We start from the raw sequence: 19,909 nt of genomic DNA, 5'->3' as shown, positions 1-19,909 counted from the left end.
ATTTAGGCTAATTGGGACCTGATGAGTGTATAAACGAAGAATTATCTTTTTACATGATGTAGTTTCTGAGAAAAATGAGTAGTCGCCAGGCTTTTGTAGTCCACAATTTAACATTGTAGTCTTGTGACAACCAAAAATGTGATGTCCACACATGTGGATGCCAGTTCCTAGGTAAACAAGCTCTAGTGTGCTATATAGTCTAAAAGGCAGCCCTCTACTGGCAAATTCCTAAAATACAGAATGCCTACTTTAACTCCAGCCCTGATACAAAAAAGGGGAAAAAAGGGCTCTGAGGATCAATTGATACTGGCCACAACCTTCACCCTGTCAAAAGTAAACAACACAGAAGGGTTATATGACTGAGGTTGGCAAGTTTCTTCAACTTCACAGCATTCACTGTGCTTTTCCACATTCAGGTTTAGACAGCTGAGGAGGAGTGGTCGCTGGATTACAGTACCTTCCCACCGGAACAGGGTGGGAGCAAAGATGGATCTGGAATACACACCGACGGCATTACCACCAATCGACGGTAGGAAACCATTTCTTTCTGTGGCCTTTTAGAAGTAATGACTTGCATTTAGTACGACTAATATTGGTTTCTAAAATCCACGGAGCTGACTTATTATTATTGACATTTGGCAATGTGGCTCTCTACAGCATACGACTAAAGTGTACTTTATGTAGTTAAATTTATTCCTAAGTATGTGAAAGTACACTAAAAAAGGTAGGATTTAAAAATAGGGAATAAAATAAATGGATTATTGGTCCTTTTCTGTTATCACTGTGACTAGCCCAGCTGATTATGTCACTTGCTGATTATGTCATTGCCTAATAAAACTCAGCGTGGGAAAGCTTTTTATGTTTAACAGCCTATCCTCTTTCTTAACATCTCATTTAGATATATTTTCTGCCAATGTTTGATTTCTTAGTTTGTGTAATTACATAATGAAAGCTGGAAAGGCGTTCCGAAAACGACTCAATAAATTAAATAATAAAAAAAACTTAGATGAATGGGTTTTTTCCTTACTTTAAACATTTGAATGGATGTGTTTCTATACGTGAATATAATAGATTAATACAATGCAATACCATAAAATAATACATTGCATGGTTCTGGTGCCCTGCAATTGGCTGGGCACCGATTCAGCTCCAGCACCCCCTGCAAGCCTAGTGAGGATAAAGCGGTTCAGAAAATGATTGAATGCCTGGTTCTGTTGGAATTTTTTTTAAATTATTTTTTTAATGAAAGAATTAATTTTTATATAAAGTTCTCACCATACTGCTGTTCATATTTTGATGATATTAGACTAGGACAACATGTAACAATTGGGCAATGTTATCTCACCATTGTAAGATCAAAAACAGGAACTTCTCAGAGGGAAGTAGTCTGATTGAGTCACTGCTATCATGAGGTGGTAAAAGAGGGTCAACAATATAGATGAATAAAATTAAATACGAGCACAAACTTATTTTTGATGCCTTTAACAAGATCAAGAAGTCCTTAGATGAATAATTACAGCTTATTGTCATGATAAAGTGGAAATTTATGATATGAATGATCTAAATTTAGCCCATCTCAGTCAACTATGGGCAGTCGGCGGGTTACCCCCTGAAAAGGTTGCCAGCCAATCACAGGGCATGAGGAGACAAACAACCATTTGTGCTCACAGTCACAATTAGGGAGACTTTGGAGTGTTCAAGCAGTCTACAATGCACGTTTAGGAAAGTGTGAGGAACCAGAGTACCCAGAGAAAACCCACGCAGCCTTGGGAAGAACTTCCAAGAAGGTCGAAAGAGAAAAGAAAGGTCGTAAATTGATAACCCACCAGGACAATTGACCGCTGGAACTGTGAGCCAGTTGTACAAGCCACTCATCAACTGCAGTTTAATTATGAATTATTTGAATTACAGAGTTGTTTTACTCTAAAGTAGAGCTACTCACACTCAAATTGAGCTGAAGCTAGTAGTAGTAATTGGTTTCTTCTTTTTAATGGAAGGCGCCACTTTAATTTTCAGATTGGCCCAGAAGGGCGTGCCGTAAATAAATGTAGACACTTGACCCCGATTATCAAATTCATTCAGCACATTGGTTCAAAGGAAAGGCTTCTTGTCAGAGGAGACCCTCCTCCTCTCCTTTTCCTCTGATAAAGCAGTCCAGACATGGAGATAAATAAACACACAAACAGAAAGCAGCAGGGTGGTATCGAGCCGGCCCAACCGCGCTAATACCACCACATCAATAGGAAAAGACCATGACTCTAGTGGAGTTGATTTACGAAGTTCAAACTTTGTTGAGTCAATTGTTTCGCAATTTGTCTTATGGACTACACACCAGCAATGCATCAATAACCAGCAAAGACAAATATCCAACTTCAGGTTTGCGTTCTCTTTCACATGTACAGTATTGTTTGTTCCAAATGTGTGCTCTAATCTACCCTTTCAGAAGAGACTACATCCAGTAAGCAATACTTTCCTCTGCTCTTTATACTTAAGTGTAGTGGTACGTGGCAGCTTGACCTTAGTAACTGATTATCTCTACTCAAGTGGCTATTTGCTGGCAACGTTTATGCCTCTATACGCCCACATGAACATTTGTGGCTCAGCTGACTTGCCAACACAGGTTGATTAGTCAATAGGAAAAAGCAAAGAACAAGAAAATATCAATACAGCCACATAAGGAAGTCTGCTTGAACTCACAATGTCTGCCTGCCTTTGCTGTGGAGGACTAAAAGACAATTCTATGTATTCACCCATTAAGAACACAGGTAAGTTTGATTTCCTTGTATTAGGGTTTTATTGCCAGTTCATATGATTGCAACGGAATCTGCATGGCATGGTGTCGGAACACGTTTCGTGCACCAAGTGAACGAAACCAGACGCTTATTTGGTTTTGGGATATTTTTTTGTTTGAGCTTTTCTAAGCAAATAGTGTGCAATCCCTTCAGGGCCACTGATGTGTGTTTTAGAATGAGTAGTAGCAGACACCTTTGTGAAGGTATGTCAGTGCTAATTTACTCTTTCTGGACTATGGTCAGTTCATATAATTGCTGCAAGTGAAGTGCAGGTCTGTGCAATAAGGAATACAAATGTTATGTTGACAATTGAGTGCGCAAGTTGGATCAAAGACGTGTTTCGGAAGTCATTTCGTTAAAGGGAGTATGCAAAATCATCTCTTTGTTGGTCTGATACTCTTCTACACAACAGCACAGGGGCGGGTAAAAGGGAGGAGTAATGATGTGAGATGACAGGTGTACTTGAGTATTGAGAGGGAGAGAATCAGATATATAAAATACAATGAGAAGCGCAGGACACGAATGTGTGTTTCATTAGTGAATACAGGGAATAAAGAGCAGATGAGTGGGGAGAAGAAAGCAGGTGAGCGGTTTGTCTGTGTCTCATTGGTGGAGATGGAGAGCTACTACAGATATACACAGTGCTGTCAACATCTGCAGTGTAAGTGTGAATAATTGTTTTTGTCTTATTTGACTTACTCCAACCTTTACCTCGATGTACAAGTCAAGCCCGAATGAAAAAGCTCTGACTGGGTGAGCAGTAATGGCCGAGTTACGACCCGAATTCTGTTAATTCATGTCAGCTGTCACCTAGCAGGATGGAGAGCTTTACTTGTGTTGTAAAGTGCTTAAGTGCTCCTCTTTCAATCTTCAAGGGATGATTAAAGTTATGGGCTTTAATGCCAAATAATGTTTTGTGATGGTTTTGCTTCATATGACAAACTTTTGCAGCCAGCTGGTTGGGGCTTAATTTCCACATCCGTGTTTATTGAAGGTGGTTTGATTAGACATTCGCATGGATTGTGTTTGCGTGAAATGATTGATCATGGTAGTGGTATATTTTTGGAAAACCATGCCTGCAAAGGATACTCTGATCCATGTGCTTTGTTCTTTTTATAGACCTTACCTGGGTATTTTTAGTCTTTACTACAGTTGTGATACTACCACGCTACTATTAGGTGCTTTTCCACTTAGATAACTATTTATCTTTTATATGATTGTTTCCTTTTTATTAAAAATGGAAAAATGCTGGCCTAAGAGTCAAATTCTATTTCTGTATCAATGTCTTTTTGCTTATGTTTTCATGTACCTATCAAGTGATCTATTAATATAACAGTCTATGTAAATGCTGGTAATAAACTGCGCACACACACACAACTCGTAGCATATAATGTCAAATTATTTTGAAGTAGGTACTTTGTTAACCTTGAAAGTCATTTGCCCTCAGTTCTCTATGGGTGGAATTTAAAACTGATCATGTGCGGTCACCTGGTTCAAAATTTGCAAGAGGTTATCAGGTGCTCAGGACATAGAACCGCTTGCACAAACAATCAGCTGCTTTTCAATACTTCCTCCGGTAGTTCCCTGAATCCTGTGTGACCATATTCAATATATGTTTTTGTATTTGTTTGTACTGTGGCTTGGGTGGCACTTCCTCCTCAAGTAATATGGAAATCACAAGATTTATGATGCTTTTTGGCCCTACTGTGCAAAGGCCTTAGATGAGATTTAACATTGTTGTTTTTAATATGCATTTTTTTGACACAATAATCAGATTTAGTGTGATTTCCAGACTATAAGCCTCTACTTTTATTTTGCCGTCTTAAACCCTGCGGCTTGTTTATGGATTTTTTACTGGCTAAAGTCCTGCATTTCATTTTCTGTAAATATCACAATGTACAATGTGTACAATTTTGAGATTGCGATTTATACTCCATAAACTTTGGTATTTACCCTATCTATGTATTAATGCTGGATAATATGGAAAAAAAATATCACAATGTGGGTCATTTCATACTCTGATAGTGATATGCCATGAAATAGTCTACTCTGTGGTATTTTATGATAGATTATACAACTAACACAACCATTTCCCCCTTTTACTTTTGTTCAACACTGCTATTTCCAATTGTTTTTAATCCATGCCATCATTTTGCTAGTTTAGTAGGTTTTGTTTATTGCAAATACATGCTAGCAAATTGAAAAGGACAAAACCTAACCTTGTGCCTCCTCCCTGCAGATGTAAAAAACATGAATCTGCCATCTCTTTCTGTGGTGAGCTGCCTTTTAAATTGGCGTCTTCCTGTTTACTTTCTATCCGGCCAATAGTGTTTTCACCGAGCAGCGGAAAGAGTCGATAGCGCGTCAAATAAAAATACATTTAGTCTTGTTTGCTATCCCCTCCCCCGAGCACACCCACGTGTCTCGTTAACATCCCGTGCATGCATTTCCTACTATGAACAAATTTCTGCAGACCTCTTTTTTTTTAATGATATTTTGGTATTTTATGGTAATTTTATGCAGCCAAAATTCACCATGTCTATTTACTGATTTAAATTATTCTTGAGTGATGGCACCTTCAAAGTGCTCACAAATTTAATCACACATTGTCCAAATCGAACCAATTTCTCATGCCTGCTATAATAACCACACCTTGTATGCTTTGCTAAAGGATGTGATCCAGTTACAAAGTACATAAAATAACTCATAATTTTAATGAACTGATGTCCTCAGGGTCAAGCTTTCACTTTAATCTGTGTGGCACAATGGCTTCTCCAACTCTATGCCTATTCATAATCGACTGTAATAATAAATAAATAAATTAAGAGGAAAAAAATGCATAAAAATCTTATGACCTTACCCATTGCATTCATCAACTGCAATTAAAAAGCTTACTTTTCACTAGTGAGAGTGCCATTGTGCCGTCATGTTTTTCCTCTAGATATTCGTAAAATCCTATTTGGGTGGTACACTGTATGTAGTGGTCTTTGGGAGGGAACCTGAACGCTCCCATAGTAAACAAGTTGTCGGGAGGGAGCCCATCTAATTTTCTTAACTGCTTCATCCTCATTAGGGTCGCAGGGGGTGCTGGACCCTATCCCAGCTGACTACGGGCCAGAGGCGGGGGACACCCTGAATCGGTGGCCAGCCAATTGCAGGGCATAAGAAGACAAACAACCATTCACGCTCACACTCGTACCTAGGGGCAATGTGGAGTGTCCAATCAGCCTACCATTCATGTTTTTGGAATGTGGGAGGAAACCGGAGTACCCGGAGGAAACCCACGTAGGCCCAGCGAGAACATGCAAACTCCACACAGGTGGACATGATCTGTATTTAGGCCATATTAGTAACAGTTAAAATTTATAATACAGTAAATATTAATATTGGCCACAATTGAACTGCTTGCTAGAGTTATTAACTACTCCCTTGTTATCCTACAGCAGTTACTATATGTGAGATCAACTTCAAAATTTGTTTCAGGTTTATTTTGATGATAATATTGGGGAGTTTAGAATGAAGCACCAATGTTTATTTTTAAACACGAGGTTGGACCTTGGTTTGCATGCATGTGCTTAGTATACATTGCACGCGACAGAAACACAACCAAACAATGTTCAAGACTCGTGTGTAGCCTGTCAAGCATCAGCGATGCTCTTTGTGTAGAAACGGTGTGAAATGTGAAACTGGGGGCGGACCCTCCAAAGCGCCGCCTACTAGGGGGATACGGCGTGGTAAGGTTTGTGTGTATGTGTGTGTGTGTGCCACCACTGAGCTCTGACAGCTCGGTGAGCGGCTTCAGTCCTCAGAAGCGTAGGAATGGACGACCAGTGGCGATATTTCCAGTGGGATGTTCTCTGACAATATGTGGCTGTGTGTGAGGGTGTTTTGTGTGTGCACATGATTCTAACAGAGAGGTACCAGCAATCATGGCTGTAAACCGAATATCTCAACTGTGCTTTGACATCACCAGGCTTTGGCTTCAACTGAAGATGATGACAGGTAGAGTGACTTCTCTAGACTTCACTTTTTGTCTTTTGCTGCTGCTATGCGCAACACTGTTTCCATGTTGTGTATCTAGTTTGGAGGACCTAATAGTTTATTTTTGTTCTGCTTCAAGAAAAGAAAATCACTAATATTCTTATTTTTACACGGCCCAGCATTTCCAAAGCCTATGGTCATCCAGATTTTCTCACTGACAATATTATTAGGAATTATTTGTTTATTATGCTAATCAATACTTCAGTCATTCATTTGGGTTTTGAGGGTTGCTGGAGCTTAACCCAGCTGACTTTGAGAGAAAGGCAGACTACACCCTAGACTGGTCGCCAGTCAGCCATAGTGCACGCAAAGATAGAAACCATACACGTTCAGAATAGTACCAGCAGGAATTGAGCCCACGGATGCCCGCACAGAAGTCAGACGGGTGGACCTCTACACCATCAGGTGGTTTTCTGCTAAACATAGAAGTGTAAATAAAGTATCCCATTCACATTTAGATGAGCTTCTTAAGGAAGTTTGTTGGCAATTGGTACATCTACAAGACAGGGTTATGTTGTTGCTTCATTTGAAGTTCAATTCTAGAATCAGCTGATGAACTCTCATTGTTCCCTGAAGGCACATGTCACATCCATGGTTTTATTAATGACTCCGGTGAATGAACATGGTCTTATTGATTTTAGTCTCATTGTAACAAGACACTTCTCCTTCTGAAAGCACCACGATCCGTCCGTGTTACATAATGCAAGACGTGAATTGACCTGAGGGGAGATTCACATATTGAAGGATTGTGTTTGAGTGTGTTTTCCACTGTGTAAAGACACTGTGTTGGTCATATTATCCTAGTGACATTTGAGCAAATGAAGCCTTTTAAATGTTTGAATGTCAAATTCTTCTTCATGTGACTTTGTTTTTAAACACTTTTGACTCTCACGCGATACATTTATGGGTGCTTGCTTGCTTTGTGTTTTGGCAAGTCCAGATTAGAAGCTGTTAAGCTCCCATAATGCAGCCTGGCATGTGAGCTGTGCGCACACGGCAGAAGAGTGGTTTAATAGCAACACTATGGTTGTAATAGACTTTGTTTCGCAAGGGGACCCTTTGCTGAAGAGAGCATCTGCATCAATAAACAGAATCATCATTTGTTCACTTCATGAAATTAATTAAAGAAACTGATACCATGTTCTCGCTTCCCAAATAAATATAATGGTTGTTGGAAGTAATCTTATTTTAAGAATACAGTATCTAAATCACTGTCTTATGGAGCCAGAAGAAACACACTCATTTGCTGACTTTTCTGCAGAGGGATTGCCCTTGAGCAATTGTTGACCTTTCGATTGGGACTTATTTAAATTACAGCCAAACTCAGCACATTACTACAAGGTGCCAGATAAATATAGAGGGTATCTTTTTTTATTTCGTTTTTAAGTTTCTGGATTTGGATGTTGATTATAATAATTGATTGCTCAGAGTAAAGCCAGAATGGTACGTTTACGTCCCTTAACTCCACTGCTATTGACAACATTAGGCGTAAAATCCATTTTAAACTGGAATTGCTAGTATTGAATGTAATTATTTCAGTGCCAATGTGGGTGATTGACGTCCAATTCATTTTGACTAAGATGGGCAAACAGCAATAACAAAGCTACCAAATTAGTTGAAGAAAATATTCAAGCCATAATAACTGAAGGAAGATTGTCTGTTTCCGTACTTTGAGTGTTGTAACTGGTAATTTGACAAAGTTCTTGTGTGCCTTTCTAAGGGTCTATTCACACAGTTGTGTGTCACTGAAAGGGCTGAACTTGAAACCTTGTTTTTTTTTTTGGACATTATTTGGCAAGCAAAGCCAAACAGTAGCGGCAGAAAATAATCCATTGAACAAATACAGAAATTGGAGGCTTGGCACTTAGCTGGTGCTTTATAATTATAAAATGTTTTGTGACCGATGTCTCTGGCTGCAGTTTCCCCGTTGTTCCCTAATTCTAGCTTTGGGGTTAGAAATAGACAACACATGCACATACTATATCCCTGTCAGTCTGAGTGACCCAGTTTTTGTCAAGCAATTTGTGCGAATGTGCATTCATGTACCAGTGACGGTGGCAGTGCCAGATGGCAGATGGCATTTTGGTAAAGCCTCACCGTAATGCCTGATAATAGAGCTTGGCTTCACTTACTACACGGGTGCGTGCACTTTACCACACACACACACACACACAGTACAATCGTAGTAAATCCTGGCATCCCTACAAACATACACGTGCAGTAAAATGCAACGCTCCATTTCTCTGTTGGCATTTCACGTTTGCGTTCACCACGTCATCCCCATTAAGGTTTTTTTCTTCTTCTTTGTTTGCATGGCGAACAAGTGGGAACTTGTGGATATGTACATAGTGGACGACGTGCTTCAACTTCCTGGGTCTTTGAAATTTTACCAGCTGTCAGCTTCTGCAGCGACAAACAGCTGTCTGCTCTGTTTGAACTGGCAGTATGTGTTTAAGAAGAAAAAAAAAAAAGCTACTGGGAGGATGAGTGGTGAACAAAAGACCGGGCTTGACTCTGTCATTAAAAGTATTAGACTAAAATTCACTACCAGATGCAGCAAATTGCTCTTGAATTGGTGGTGTATAGTGTACACAAGATTTACTGTACAACAACCACAGTATAAGACTGTTGGTCACTAAAGCAGCCTGTGGGTTTTATCATCACTGCCAAAACATGGATTTGAATCTTATTTCGGTCAGTTGCGGGTTACAACTTGTCATGTGTTGGAAAGTTTGAGCCATTGGAAACGCACCAGTCTTGAGAAAGAATGGGACTACATATTAAAAATGTAAACGTGTAAAGATATCCTGTGTTGGCTCACTCAGTTGACATTGAGCACCTCGTGCTCTTCACTTTCTCAGCTGTAACAGTCATCTGTACATAGTGTCATTGTTGAATTACCGGGCAATATTAAATTCAGATAGGATCATCAACAAAGGGTCGGCCCGGCGGATGAGTGGTTAGCGCATCGGCTTCGCAGTGGCGGACAAGGGTTCAAATCCAGGTCGGTCCACCTGTGTGGAGTTTGCATGTTCTTCCCGGGCCTGTGTGGGTTTTCTCCAAGTACTCCGGTTTCCTCCCACATTCCAAAGACATGCATGGTAGGCTGATTGGACCCTCTAAATTGCCTCTAAGTATGAGTGTGAGCATGAATGTTTGTTTGTCTCCTAATGCCCTGTGATTGGCTGCCCACCAACCAGCGTGTACTCAGCCTCTGGCTGGGATAGGCTCCAACACCCCCAGTGACCCTAGTGAGGATAGAGCAGTTCAGAAAATGAGATGAGATCATCAACAAGGCTGTTCAAATGAACATTTCCTATTCTTACGTATTAGGATGTGTGTTATGTTTCCCCGTTTAGCCGATGAAAAAGCATGAATGAAGTGAAGAAGGGGTGGTTGGGGGAGGGGGGTAGAGACTAAGGCTGAGAGACATTCTTTACTCTGCCCCCCATAATCACTATTTGTGTGTGCCCCACTTCCACTGTGAATACATGTGAACTAAAGAGTTCTGTAGTGCTGAAAAAAGACGCCTGCATGTCTGATGCCGGTCTTTGCATTGGCCTGACTTCTCGTTCTAAATTCTATTGACAGAATGCAGTATTTGACCAAAGTGGCATTAGTCTTGCTTGGAATTTTAAGTACTTTCAGAGAGGCAAGTAAAATAATCTCACCAAAAATGTGCAACCAAACCTTCCAGTAAGGTTTACCTGAAAAAAACTAATTAGCACCAATCATAAGAAGGCCGGATTAAGTTGTTTAATGGCAGCAGCAGTAAGTCGAAGGGTGACCTACGCGCATGCAAACAAAGAATTACCATTTACATGTTTTTAAACTCTTTACAAGTTGCTCTTCATTGTGGAGATTCACTTCACTCAAGCATAGTGCAGATAATTATAGCATAAGGGCTTGGTTTTTGGCCAAATTAGAGGCTTTGCTGGAATGTTTGTGGTCTGGTTTGAATCGTCCTAGTGACCCACAGCTGTGCCACGTCTCAATTTTACCATCCTTTAACCTGGCCACCATATGTTTTCCTGATTTACCTTTTAATACTTCCTTTGCCTCATCAAAGCTTCCGCATGTCCATACTTTTTTACCAAAAAAAGAGACAAAGCAGGTAGTATCTTAGTTTCTAAAGATATACCATGTTGATTAGAAGATTATAGGTGTGTGGCCTCCAACAAAGTCAGAATAGCAGACTAAAGGTCCTTCAAGGTCCACTCTACTCTGAAGTCACCTTTTGCGTTTATTGTGAAACTTGTGGGAAGTATATGTCCCATGTAGACATCAATGAGCTGGGTGAACACAAATTACAGTGTCGCTTGCTGAGTCCACATTGGTAGCTGTACTATAATTTCACATTGTAAAGCGTGAGGTTTCAAATTGCAGGCTAGATTGAAACTGCTTAGTTAAGCACAATTCAGATTATTTTTTTGCTCTGTGTTATGCCAAATGGCAACAAATATGGAGGAAAATTGGTTATTACCCAGTTTGATGTCAATCTTATTCATAATTGAGATACAAATGAAAACTATAATGTTGATGAAGTCCATCAGCTCCATAAATAATTTTCAGTATTTCATTACTTTAACGGTAAATTTGGAAATCACCAAAACCTCAAGGCTTGTATTTCGCAAATTCAACAAAAACACAAGACTTTTTTTTGACGAACTCACGAAAACCTCAAGGATTAGCTTTCACAGACTCACTAAAACCTCCAAAGCTTGTCTTTCACTGCCGGGATTGCTGGTGCTAATATATTTGCCGATAAATATCTCAACTAAATCTATGTAACTCTGTGTTGATTAACTGCACGTGTTCATTTCAATACAATTGTAACCTATCTTATCCTATTCGAGTGTAACATGAAGTTTCACCTAATTGAGTCTCTGGACATATTCTCTTATGCATGGAGAAAATGTCTATTATCGCAATACAAGTGATGTGCCATCAGGGCCTTCATGGCCTTCTCTGCAGGCCTAAGAAATATCTGAATCACAGACTGATGTTAATTATATTTTGTCCATGAATACTTATTAAAGAGGGATGGATATTGTGTACTGTTAAAAATGATTTTTGGTGAGTAAAATATGACTATATTCCTAAATAATATTTCAATTGTATGAGGTTATTATTGATTATTTTTTGTGTCGCAGCTGTAGCTGCAGTAGAGGTTTTATAGCCATAAAATAGTTTTTGCTGAAGGCGTCACTAGGAAATGTAAGGACCGCCACTGTGCAACACCATACCCAAGTATTAAAAGAAAATTTTATTTGCAACATAACTTGTACTACTCCCTATCACTGGTGATTCATTTGGTAATAACATAAATGTTAAAGACATTTTGTAATAAACATATTAAGAACAAATGCTCCAATTTTTCTTCTCAGATGAAATTTTGCAGACAGAAGATCTTCCTATGTGTGCAGCACAAATTGGCACCGAACTCCAGAAGCAGTTTGCTATCCTGCCAGGTTGGTTTGTTTTCTGTTTCCTTTTCACATTCATGTTTTCCCATACTGACAAAACTCTTTATTTAGGGCAACAATTCAAACTTTTGCACTCGAGTCGTTCACAAGAACGAAACACTGGGCATTGGGTTGCCATGACGATGACGACTGCTTTGTGACGCTATGTGAATAATTCATCACTGTGATCTATCTGCGTTGCAATTTGACCCACACACACACACTTTATGCCCCTTTTTTTGCAAAGGTTGCAAACTTTATTCACACTGTACATGTCGATAAGAAAAAAACATTTGAATTGGATAGATGCAACTTTTACTAATTTTTCTTCCGATTCTACAGGAGGCCGAGGTACTGATGGGAGCCCAATCATCATCTTCCCAGAATGTCCAGGTTTCAATGAACTGGAAGAGGACGAAATCCAAAATGTGCTTAACTACCTCACTACTGTGCCCAGGTCAGTGGTCTTTCTCTGTAGTACTGCTTGACGCCAACAGATGACAGTACAGCACAACAGTGTTCCCTGAGGGATGACATCATCGATTGTTTAAAAATAGACATTATAGCTACAACAAATTAATTTAAAAAAGGATAAAACAATGATTTTTTTGTTATGATTGGATCAACTCGGGGGCAATATAAAGACATACTGTATAGTTCTCTGTGTGTGTCATAGCGGCCTGGCCAGTCTCTTTTTTTTTTTCTTGCGGCTATTGCTTTTCATATCCAGCACCCCTCTTTGAGTCCCCTCCCTTATTCCCGCTAGCTCTTTGCACCCAACTGACAATCTGGCAGCGCTCCAGAGCTCTGATAGGCTGTGAAAGACCAGTAAGATGCAGGGCTCGTCTCTAATTGGCTAACCGTGAGATGCTGCTGGTGGAGGAGGAGGAGTTGGAGGAGAGAGAGAAGGGGGGTGGGGGGCCTTGCTCTTTAAGGATGAGAACAGTCCCCTCTCTTCATCTGCACCCTGCAAGCAGATGATCAGTGATGCAGACAAAATGGAATCACAAAAAAATGAAGGAATATATCTGGATCATAACGATGGAATATTGAAGACGTGCTTTTTATAGGACTGGAATTCGATGCATGTATTTGATTTAGCTGGTTTAAATATTCATCGTTTTTGGGGGATGGATTGAAGATTTGCTGTTGCTGCTGCTGCTGCTACAGTTGTAAGGTAGCATTTTGCTAACGTGCTTACATATACTCCTTGGAAAATTGTTCACCTATCTACAAGGGCAGAACACCTATTCATGTTTAATGTGCACATTATGTGTTGCAATGTCTTTCCTTTTTCGTCTATGCAATTTGAGCAGAAATGCTGATATATTTGGACAGACCTATGGTGAAAAGGTTGGCTTGAATTGCTAACACACATAAACAGGCACCTACATGTTAATGAGATTTCTGCATCAGGCACCATAATGGCAAAATTGTTGCATACACAAAACAGCAGAGCCATGGTTGTCATGGCGATCGTGTGGATCGCAATCACTGCAAAATTGTTAATTGGCAACATTGCTGGGCAGCAAGTTATTAAAACCTTTGCTGCTCAAGCATTTGACTCCCAAGAACAACTTTGACGCAAACCGTAAAGCCCAAACGTGAACGTGAAAAAGTCATACTAATATGTGCAAAAGAATAGTTAGAGTAGTTCACAGATTAATGAATAAAAAACAACCAATGTGTTTTTTTCTCTCCCTATTAGCCTTGCCTCTTCTGGAATCGGATTCATACTGGTCATCGACAGGCGACTGGACCGATGGGCTGCTGTCAGGGCGACCCTGCTTCGAATCGCAGTAAGACACTTAATACAATGTGTGTTTGATGTGTGCGTGAAGCCATATTCCATCTGCAGGTGTCCACCCGTCTGTGGGTACTCAGGTTAATGCAGTTAAAAAAAAGAACATTTTATTTGTTAAACACAACAAGCCAGTTACTGGCCATGCTTCTTTAGCACAGCACAATAATGTACATCTGTTTTCAATATGGTTATCCTGTGGAACCCTGTTGAGCTTATTAGTTATATGCATATTTATGAGAATATATGCTAATTGGACATCATCAGTCCCTTCAACCCCTTGCGCCGTACTCTTGGTACACATGGGGTTGATTGCTAGTCCATTATGTGAAGTGTGTATAAAATGATCAATTTTTTATCTTAGGATTCAACCAGTTAGCCCGCAGTGCATTGAAGTGTGTGAATGAACATGCCTTGCTAACTAGCCAATAACCGTGTGCTCTATTGCCAAGTCCTGTCCTGTGGGATGCTCCCATTCTCAAGGTTGTTCAAGGTCACATGCTGTCCTTCTGTTGGTAGTTGTAATTAATACCCAACTCTTGATGGAGAACCTTGTCCTTGCATTGTGTGTATGCAGTGGCGTTTATTAGATATGGAGTCATTGAGGCGTGCTGGAGAACGCTGCAGGGTGAAACTTAGTGGGGTGCACACAAGCTAGACTGCAGTCCATTACGAAAGTATTCACTGTACTGAGTCACAGACATAATACAGAATGTGATCAATTTGTTTCACACAAAATTCCATACAGAGCACATCGCAATCTGTGCAAGTGTACACTAAGCTAATTGCTGAATCTGAGGTTTTTTTTCTGTAAAACTGCAAAACATCCTGATAGCATGATAGTGCCGCGTTTACTATATGGATGGTGCTGGCCAGGTGATGAGAGTTGCCTTGGTTCCACCAAATATGATTTAATCTGGAATGAGTGCCAAAAAGCCGTCTTTTTTCATTGGATCAGAGGATATTGTATCAATGTCTTAAACGTGTTTAGGTGCCCTTTCAAAATGGAGTCTCTACATGACCTTTTTTAATGACAGTAGGGGAATTAAGATCATGTTAATATCTAATTTTTTTTTTACTAGTGGTGCTAGCAATAAAAATCTTTCTTCCGGGTATATTTCTCTCAAATGCCGTTCCTATTCCTGCATCCTAACCTTTTGCAACTGTGACAATGACATTTCCCGAATACGGGATGAATAAAGTTATCCAATCCAATATTTACCACTTTGCATAAATTTAGTTGATCATTGTCTTTTTTTCATTGACAGTATGAGAAATTAAACTAACGTTAGAGTTTGAAGCTACATTTGAGTACGGCTCGTTTGTATGTAAACACATTTTCCTTAGTTTTTAAGGCTTAGAATCTAAGTCATGGCTTCAGACCTTCCCACATTTGGAAGAAAGCTTGTAAATACTTACTTGGAAACCCATGACAGTGAAAGATGAGAATGGTGTCGATATTCCAATATTGGTAAGATATTCTATAGTGCATCTCAAAGACATTTGATCAGGTTCTTCTATATCTGTATCTGGCTTGTTAGAACAGAACATGATATTGACTGTTAGTGCTAAATTGAAATCAAGGGATTGTCCAAAAGGTGTTGTTTAAAGAAACATTAAAGTTAATACTATGGGGATATTAGGAAAAGGAATTTTATGCCTTATTGGGAAAAAAAAGAATCAAAGGTGCAGTGTCGGTCCCATTTTGCCCATAAAGACTATTTTTGATATATTCCAGTTGACAATGCTCCTGCATTAAAACAAATCCCTTTGTCCCAAAAGAGGCCAGACCTTGTGGATTAGCACGTGGCGATGCTGCTCCTGGGAGAGCGACAAGCAGATTGTTCGTACGAGTATTTAAATCAGCCTGGTCGGCAGAAGATTCAATTTCTTATCATTTATTTATGAAATCATTTGATCTGGGGGTCTGGTAGTGTGTTTTGGGTGTGAACATCATTTGACTGTGATATTGTATCTCTACATTAGCATGGAGTGGGTAAGCATTGCATTGTCATGTTAATGCAACAAGACCACTCTGAATAAATTACATTTAATTCATTCCTTTTGCGTATATACAGCATTGTGTGTCAGTGTTATTGTAACGCACAGCTGATCTGCACAAACTAAGCAATTTTTGTGTTGGTGTGTGCTTGGCGAGTCTCTCTCTCTCTCTCTGTCATCTCAGATTTTGTGACTGCATTGCAGCCTGTGCCTGTTCCAAGGAGATTGGTTTCCATGGCAACTTCATGCAGTTCATGACTAGGATGAATGTGTATGTGTATTGGGTGTGCATGTCATCTTTGTGACTCAGTTACATCATTTCTACATTGACTTCATCAATATCATAGATTCAAAGGTGTCCTTTCTTTTCAGATATAAACCTTTGTGAGGTCATTGTCTTTGCCTAAAAAAATGCCATTACACACTTTATAAAAATGTATTAAAGAAAAAGTCATGACCTCAATTTCTATTTATAATTTTTACTAAGAATATGCTTTGTAATGGTGTCCTTTTGACTTTTTCATATCACACTAAGGGCAATTCTAAAGCACAATAACAATATGGCACAATATGATAAGTTTTTAATTACAAGGCAAAAACTTAAACACTTAATTTTTAAATTAATATTAAACTGCGCTGCCATAAATGTTAGAAGTGTCAAGCAATACTGCAACCTGAAACTATAGTTATATAAATATTTCGGCTCAAATGTAAAGATATCCAATCATGTATAGTAATTGTGACAAGAGATCTTAACTTTAAGTCTGTGTATTAGCCGAGTGTGAAATCATTAATAAAAGATAAATATTGATTATTAACTGTCATAAGGTGGATTGCTAAACATATCTTTTTATAGTGATTATTTATATAAATTGATGTTTAAATCAAAAGCCTTTATTGTCATTATACAACATCTGTGTATAATGAAATTAGTGGTGCTACTCCACAAAGTGTGTATTTCAATAAAATCAAATCCGTAATTTAAAAAGTCACGTATGGGCAAAGTAATTCTAAAATATTGCACAGACTAAGATATTGCAATATTTTAGAATTACCTAAACCTAACCCGTGATTTTTTAAAATCACTTATTTATGTTTTGATTGAAACATGCACTTTAAAATGCTAATATAAAAAATTGCAATTGTTTTGGCAATATATTTTGTCATATCATACAGCGGGAGTGAGTAGTCACAACATAGAAAGTAGTGAAGACAAAAAGCTGACTTCAATTTTAGTTTTGTCATGAAAAAAAATCTAACACTGCAAAATGTTTCACCCCTGCCCCATTGTGAATTATTTTTCTTTAATCCCTTCATTGTAGACATTTGGATTTTATCAGGATCAAAAAAACATCAATCAGCAATTATAGTACTTTGAAACAGCTGGGCCGATATCATAAATTACCAACATAATCATTCAAATAGTACTTGATGTTAAAATGATTTGTTGTTGTTTTTTTTTTTTAGTAGGGCTTACAATATGTTGCTTTCCAGGGCACCTTCCCAGCGAATGTAAACTTGGTTCTGGTATTGCGTCCTACTACTCTTCTGCAGCGGGCACTGTCAGACTTCCTCTTCAAGTTCAACAAGGATGAATTCAAAATGAAGGTGTGTCTTTTCTCCCTGTAATTGGCTCAGTTTACATGTTGTGCTTAACAATCAGGAATATCTGCCCGGCCCACCCCTACTCGCTCCAATCTGCTACGTGCCTTTGCAGGTGGTCATGCTGAGCTCGGTGACCGAGCTCCATGCCTATATCGACCCAGGACAACTAACCACAGAATTGGGGGGCACTCAAGAGTACTGCAATGAAAGCTGGATTTCACACCGCACTGTATGCGCTTGCTTAAAAATCTCAGGATGACATTTTTGGGTCATCTTAACCTTATTTTTGTCTTTCCAATGCAGGCAATCGAAGCATTTGCTCTCATGGTGAAGACAACAGCTCACACCCTGCAGGCCTTTGGCACTGAGCTTGCAGAGACAGAAATGCCAAACGATGCTGAGGTCACCACCAGCTTGTTGCAATCACATTCTCTCAAAAAAGACAAAATGAAGGTCTGTTTCCCCATTTTTTTCATTAGAGTGTTACTCTTGCCAGATCTATTTTATATTTCGCTCTATTTCTGGATTAATGGGAACTGATTTACTGTGATCTATTTCGAGTTTTTTAAGTGACCAAGTTGTTTTGGGCTTTTGTTTATTCATTTTCTGTTATAATAAATCCTATTTTGTTGTCTCAAAATGTAATTATATTGCACTAGCAAATCAAGAAAAAAAAATCCAACTGCCAAAAGGCCATTTTTAACCAAAAATAAATCAATAGAAGAATGTTAACCCAAAGAAAATTACTAATCTACATCAGGAGGGTCATCAAAATCATCTTTGTCACTGGCCGTCTGCTCACTAGGGCTGTCACAAATAATTGACTTATTGATAGCTGACCGGGCATCAAACGAATCAACAACAATTTTGATGACTCAATTAGAGAAACTATTAATCACAAGAATACATTTAATGTATTTACAGATATTAAATAATAAAACAACAATAGCATTCATCAAAAATACCAAGAAACAATAGTAAAAAAATAAATAAACAGGAAAATAATGGGAAAAGTTACCTATTAGGTTAGTTAACCCTTACCCCTGAATAGATGGGTCTTGAGTTTGGTTTTGATGACTCTACACATATTCTCATGTCATAAAATCTGTATTTTGCAGGAGGACCTACAGGTATCGCAATCTCAAGGCGCACGCCTATTGGACTGCATTAATGAACCGTTTCAGAATGACACGGAGTACCACATGACCCACGATGAGCTGGAAAACCTAGCCACTGTACAACGGTAAGAGTGATTTATCTTTGTTTTTAACTTGTTCATTTTAATTTTTGTCTCCTTTCTCCATCAGACTGCTGGGTCAACTGGATGAGACCGAGACGGCGTTCGATGACTTCTGGGAACGCCACCGCTCCAAGTTAGAGCAGTGCTTGCAGCTTCGCCATTTTGAGCAGCACTTCCGTGAAGTAAGTGTCAAAAATTCTAGCCCTACATTTTTTTCCTCGGTCTAAAAACCAACCTTGATTTCTCGTGACTCACAGGTACGCTCCAAACTTGATTCCACGTCGGAGCGGCTATGCGGTTTCTCGGAGGTCAGTGTCAATCCTGCCCATGCCGAGCACGTCCTTCGAGAGCTCAGCAGTCACGAGGAAAAGGCCTTCGTAAGTATGTTTTTTTTTTAAAAGTGCCTAAGGAAAACCCGAAAAATGCAAACACACTTTCTGCCATTCCAACAGGAGGTTTTGGACTACGCCCTTTCACTTGCCAGTGAAGGCGACCGGCTGATCGAAAGCGCTCATTATGCTGAGGATTCCATTCGGCCAAAATGCTGCGAGCTTAGAGTAGTCTGTGAGGAGATCAGCTCCACGTTGAGAGACAAGAAGAACCTCCTTCTAAGAACAATGGAGCTTCACCACACCTTGGACAAGGTACCCACTCTCCGGGGCCTAAAATCTACTTCTACTGTGAGAAAGTCTGAGAGCACTTAATAGATTTGTTTGATCAGGCTTCCCGTTGGTGCGAAGAGGGAATTTACCTTTTGGCGAGCCAACCAGTGGACCGATGTCAGTCTCAAGATGGAGCCGAAGCTGCGCTCAAAGAATTGGAACGATACCTGGATACAGCATCTCTACACGCCCTCGTTGACTGCAGCGCCATCTACTGCCAGTATGAGGCGGTGGTCACTACCCAGCTCAGGGTCAGCCAGACTGACATGTTTTATTAATCTGTCTAGCTTTTAGTTTTTTTT

At 39.4% G+C, this 19,909-nt stretch overlaps 1 protein-coding gene across 5 annotated transcripts in view; it reads left to right on the top strand.

Moving 5' to 3' along the window:
• Window positions 1-263: 263 nt before the first annotated feature.
• Window positions 264-19,909, top strand: part of mcf2la (mcf.2 cell line derived transforming sequence-like a) — a 28,842-nt gene continuing 9,196 nt past the window's right edge. The window contains exons 1-13 of one of the 5 annotated variants that reach the window (XM_077710294.1): window positions 264-333; window positions 417-529; window positions 12,221-12,304; window positions 12,641-12,755; window positions 14,007-14,097; window positions 17,595-17,708; window positions 17,818-17,934; window positions 18,009-18,158; window positions 18,824-18,948; window positions 19,013-19,127; window positions 19,203-19,322; window positions 19,398-19,589; window positions 19,667-19,858. In XM_077710294.1, coding sequence (XP_077566420.1) covers window positions 487-529; window positions 12,221-12,304; window positions 12,641-12,755; window positions 14,007-14,097; window positions 17,595-17,708; window positions 17,818-17,934; window positions 18,009-18,158; window positions 18,824-18,948; window positions 19,013-19,127; window positions 19,203-19,322; window positions 19,398-19,589; window positions 19,667-19,858 — 1,458 coding nt within the window. In that variant the 5' untranslated portion in view covers window positions 264-333; window positions 417-486. Of the gene's footprint in view, window positions 334-416; window positions 530-3,299; window positions 3,454-6,566; window positions 6,795-12,220; window positions 12,305-12,640; window positions 12,756-13,251; window positions 13,476-14,006; window positions 14,098-17,594; window positions 17,709-17,817; window positions 17,935-18,008; window positions 18,159-18,823; window positions 18,949-19,012; window positions 19,128-19,202; window positions 19,323-19,397; window positions 19,590-19,666; window positions 19,859-19,909 lie in introns of those variants that run through there. The other 4 variants (XM_077710278.1, XM_077710302.1, XM_077710287.1 and 1 more) reach the window with 4 other exon arrangements.

Source organism: Stigmatopora nigra, chromosome 1, assembly GCF_051989575.1.
Source record: "Stigmatopora nigra isolate UIUO_SnigA chromosome 1, RoL_Snig_1.1, whole genome shotgun sequence".
Classification (NCBI taxonomy): domain Eukaryota; kingdom Metazoa; phylum Chordata; class Actinopteri; order Syngnathiformes; family Syngnathidae; genus Stigmatopora; species Stigmatopora nigra.
Note: the sequence above shows the minus strand (reverse complement) of the source record. Positions and strands in the feature narration are given on the sequence as shown.